The following is a 3468-nucleotide window of genomic DNA, read 5'->3' on the forward strand; positions in this document are numbered from 1 at the left end:
CCGCAAAACCCAATCTCATCAACATCCCCTTCAAGAAACCCCAATCCACCCTATCATAAGCCTTACTAATATCAATCTTTAGAGCCAACGACGCTTTCCAACCATTTGTCTTCCTCTTGAGATGATGGATGATTTCAGAAGCAATCATCACATTATGTAAAATGGATCTACCTTCCACAAAAGCCGATTGTTCTTCAGACACACACTTATCCAACACTTTTTTGAGTCTATTAGCCAAGGCTTTCGAAACAATCTTGTAAATCACATTACACAGTGAGATGGGCCTAAATTCTTTCATAGTACTTGGATTAAAACTCTTCGTCTCTCTCAAATAAATGTGTTTTGCAACGATTAAACTGCATTTGTTACCTACTAGTTTCATCATTGTTTTACCATCTAAGCCGTAAAAATTCAAGATTGGTTTGACAGGGGTTTTGAGGAATTTTGTATTAGAGGATTTTTTAGATTTAGATCTATATTTTAATATTCATTTGAGCTTATAATTTTATCAAAAGAATATCTTAATACATTATTATATTATATAATACTCAATCGCACTTTATTTATTTTTAGAAGCATTTTATAGTTTTCTTAATTTATAAAAGAAAAACAAGTCCTACCCTTTCCTTTATAAAAGCAATCGCCACTTCATTATTCATGTATGTCTACTATTGATTTTATTATAGAAAATTTGTTTTGATATGTTTGACTGTTTTTAAAGAGATTTGATTTTGTATTCACAGCACAATTAATATAATTCAAAGTTAAGAATTCAAATGTGGTTTTAACATTAAAAGTTGTTTGGCAACTCATTCAATGTGTACTTTAAAACAAAGAAATTTATATTCAACCCACTTCAATATTGATTATAATAGAATGATTTTCTATAGGCTCTTTATCTATTCATTGATCCGTGACGTTTCATTCATGCATTACAAGTTAGACTATTGAAAAACATTATAGCTAATAATTGCTAACTGTTAATAACATGAGATAAGACATTTTGGATCTTGTTCATGTACTTTGGTGGAACATGTGCCTCCTCATGTGGATTTGATTCTCCAAGATGCTGTAACATAGTCTGCTTTGTTTTTTCAGTTATTTGAAGACAAGTGAATATGGTTATTCATACTCCAAAGATGCTGCTATTCTCGTTAATAAAATTGGTTAAATTTGTTCAAGTATAAAAAGAAAAAGTTCAAGATATGTGGCTTCATAAGCCTACAATTAATCTCAAAACTCATTCACTAAAAGAAAAAAAAAAACTGTTTGCACCACTGTATTAGTGTGATGTTTAAAACAACTAAACTCGGAAGCGAAAGACAGAATATGCATGTCAATAGCAGTACTCAAAAGATCTTTAAAAACCCTAAGAATATATGTTCAATGACTCCAAAAAATTACTTTGAAGTATAATTTCTACCAAATCCAACAATGGAGTTTATAGCCTGTGCAGCAGAGCTAAAATGATGTCAAACGGGGTGGTTTCTGCGTAGGCTCGCCTTGATACATCAATCTGCGCTTCTTTGAAGCACCTTGGTACTGGTAGATGATGCTGTAGAGGCACTGCCTAAGAGATATGATGTCAAACATCTCTATAAATGTTAAATCTGCTGTCCGGGATTTAGCTCCAGCATATCGCTGATACTCCTCGAACACAGAAGACAAACACCAATTCTGCAACTTTCTGAAGCAACCAACTACGCAACCTGTTCTATGCTGCATTACAGAAGAAAAATCATCATTAGAATAAACAAAATTAGGAATTAAAAACCATAGATAAATCGAGAATTGAGAAGATAAACTTGTAAGTTTCAATCAATCTTATACCTTTCCTCGTTTGCAATGAATCAAAACAGGGTGATTTCTCACATCTGAAACCAGATAAAATTAAGGAATTAGACATCTAACAAACAAGAGAAACACCAAAGTAACAACAAAGCTATACAAAATAAAAATCGGCATGTCAAAGTTGAATAAGCTTGTTTCAAGAATCAAGTTTATTACCAAGTAAAACTTTCAAAGCCTCCATAATAGAATCCCTAAGAATAGGTAAAGAAACTTCCTGCAGAAAAACACAAAGATTCATTAACTCTCAAATAAAAAAGAGAAAAACAAAACCAAAAATAAATCAACAATCCACATAGGTCAAATTTCATGATCAGTAGTCTAACAAACAAAAACCCATATATATGATAAACCCTAAATTCCCTTTTCCCCTCATTATACAATTAATCATAAAACCCTAATTTAATAATCTTCAAAAATAAAACAATCAAAGAAAAAATTTAAACTTTAGGGTAATATCCATAAACATTTCATGATTCCAATAAAATTTTCATTAAAAAAATTCAGAATCAAGATAATTCAAAAAATCACAAACTTTTTAACAATTATCAAAATCCAATTCAAAACACCAATTTTATTGAAATTGAAATTACATAATACGTGTGTGATGATAATGAATATGAAAAATTACCGTTTTCCCCTCAATTCCAAATTGAAATAAGCGAATATTCTGTGACTTCAGAAACTCCAAATTCTCTTCCGGATAGGGTTCAGGACACAAGTATCTGCATCAATTCGCATATACATAACATCAATTTCAATTAAAAAAAAAGTCTTTTTAATCATAATTAACAATAAAGAATGAAAAAAGAACATAGAATTTTCAGGAATCATGAACAAAAAAGAAAAAAGAGATACGAATCTTGAAAGAGAAAAAAAAGAAAACCTACATGATGGAGCGAAGGTTTAGCGTTTGAAGAAACGGAAAATTGGGAGGCTGAGGAAGGCTAGAACGGTAAATGCAATCTTCGACCATGGAGAAATTAGGCGGTGCAACCAAAACGTCGCCGTCTTCATCGACGGTTTCAACTTCTACAATCATTCCCATTGTTATAACTGAATCTCTCTTTTGGAGAAAGAGGATTCAGAATCGGTATCTATATAGTGGTAATTGAGATTCTGCTATGATAAATTGTTCAATGGAAATTCCATCTTCTTCTTATAAGAAGAAGAGAAAAAGAAGAAGAAGAAGAATAAGGATTGTGAAAACAGCGTCGTTTTGAATATGAATTGTGAGTTTGGCTTGTTTTTCTGAATCTAAAAACCGTTTACATCTAGATTGCTATTGGCGGGTGCGCGGAAAGCGGAGCGAATATTGCGATTAATTAATTAATCATCAATTCTGTTTTTTTGTTTAATTAATTGTGAATTTTCTAGAACTCCTCTTCTATTTGTTCGCTCATTTGTTATTTAATGGAAATGATTTTTTTTATATTATTTAATGGAAATGATTTTTTGTATCATTAAATAATTCGTGCATTTTTGTTATTTTGTATATAGAAATTAAATGACTCATGTTAGGCTGTCAGCAATTATTTTTGTCCTTAATTGTTAAAAAAAAAAATCTCTTTCAAACTTTTATCGGATATGTTTGTTATGCAAACTACCTAAAATACTTAC

At 30.9% G+C, this 3468-nt stretch overlaps 1 protein-coding gene across 1 annotated transcript; it reads right to left on the reverse strand.

The window, feature by feature from the left end:
* Window positions 1-1148: 1148 nt before the first annotated feature.
* On the reverse strand, window positions 1149-3155 carry LOC131612182 (tyrosine-protein phosphatase DSP3-like). Its single transcript, XM_058883989.1, has 5 exons — window positions 2739-3155; window positions 2480-2573; window positions 2008-2065; window positions 1831-1874; window positions 1149-1719 (listed from the first exon to the last, which is right to left on the reverse strand). The coding sequence occupies exons 1-5, from the start codon at window positions 2894-2896 to the stop codon at window positions 1462-1464; spliced, it is 612 nt and encodes a 203-aa protein (XP_058739972.1). The 5' UTR covers window positions 2897-3155; the 3' UTR covers window positions 1149-1461.
* Window positions 3156-3468: the final 313 nt, after the last annotated feature.

The sequence above is a fragment of the Vicia villosa genome, linkage group LG6, assembly GCF_029867415.1.
Source record: "Vicia villosa cultivar HV-30 ecotype Madison, WI linkage group LG6, Vvil1.0, whole genome shotgun sequence".
In the NCBI taxonomy this organism is placed as follows: Eukaryota; Viridiplantae; Streptophyta; class Magnoliopsida; order Fabales; family Fabaceae; genus Vicia; species Vicia villosa.

Bases quoted from the DNA above. Each gene is read 5' to 3' on its own strand.
- LOC131612182 (XM_058883989.1), bottom strand. From the start codon at position 2,896: ATGGGAATGATTGTAGAAGTTGAAACCGTCGATGAAGACGGCGACGTT. The intron at 2,066-2,479 runs GTAATTTTTCAT...GTTTTTCTGCAG, and splicing joins TTGGAATTGAGGGGAAAACG to GAAGTTTCTTTACCTATTCT. The intron at 1,720-1,830 runs GTATAAGATTGA...TCTGTAATGCAG, and splicing joins TTCATTGCAAACGAGGAAAG to CATAGAACAGGTTGCGTAGT.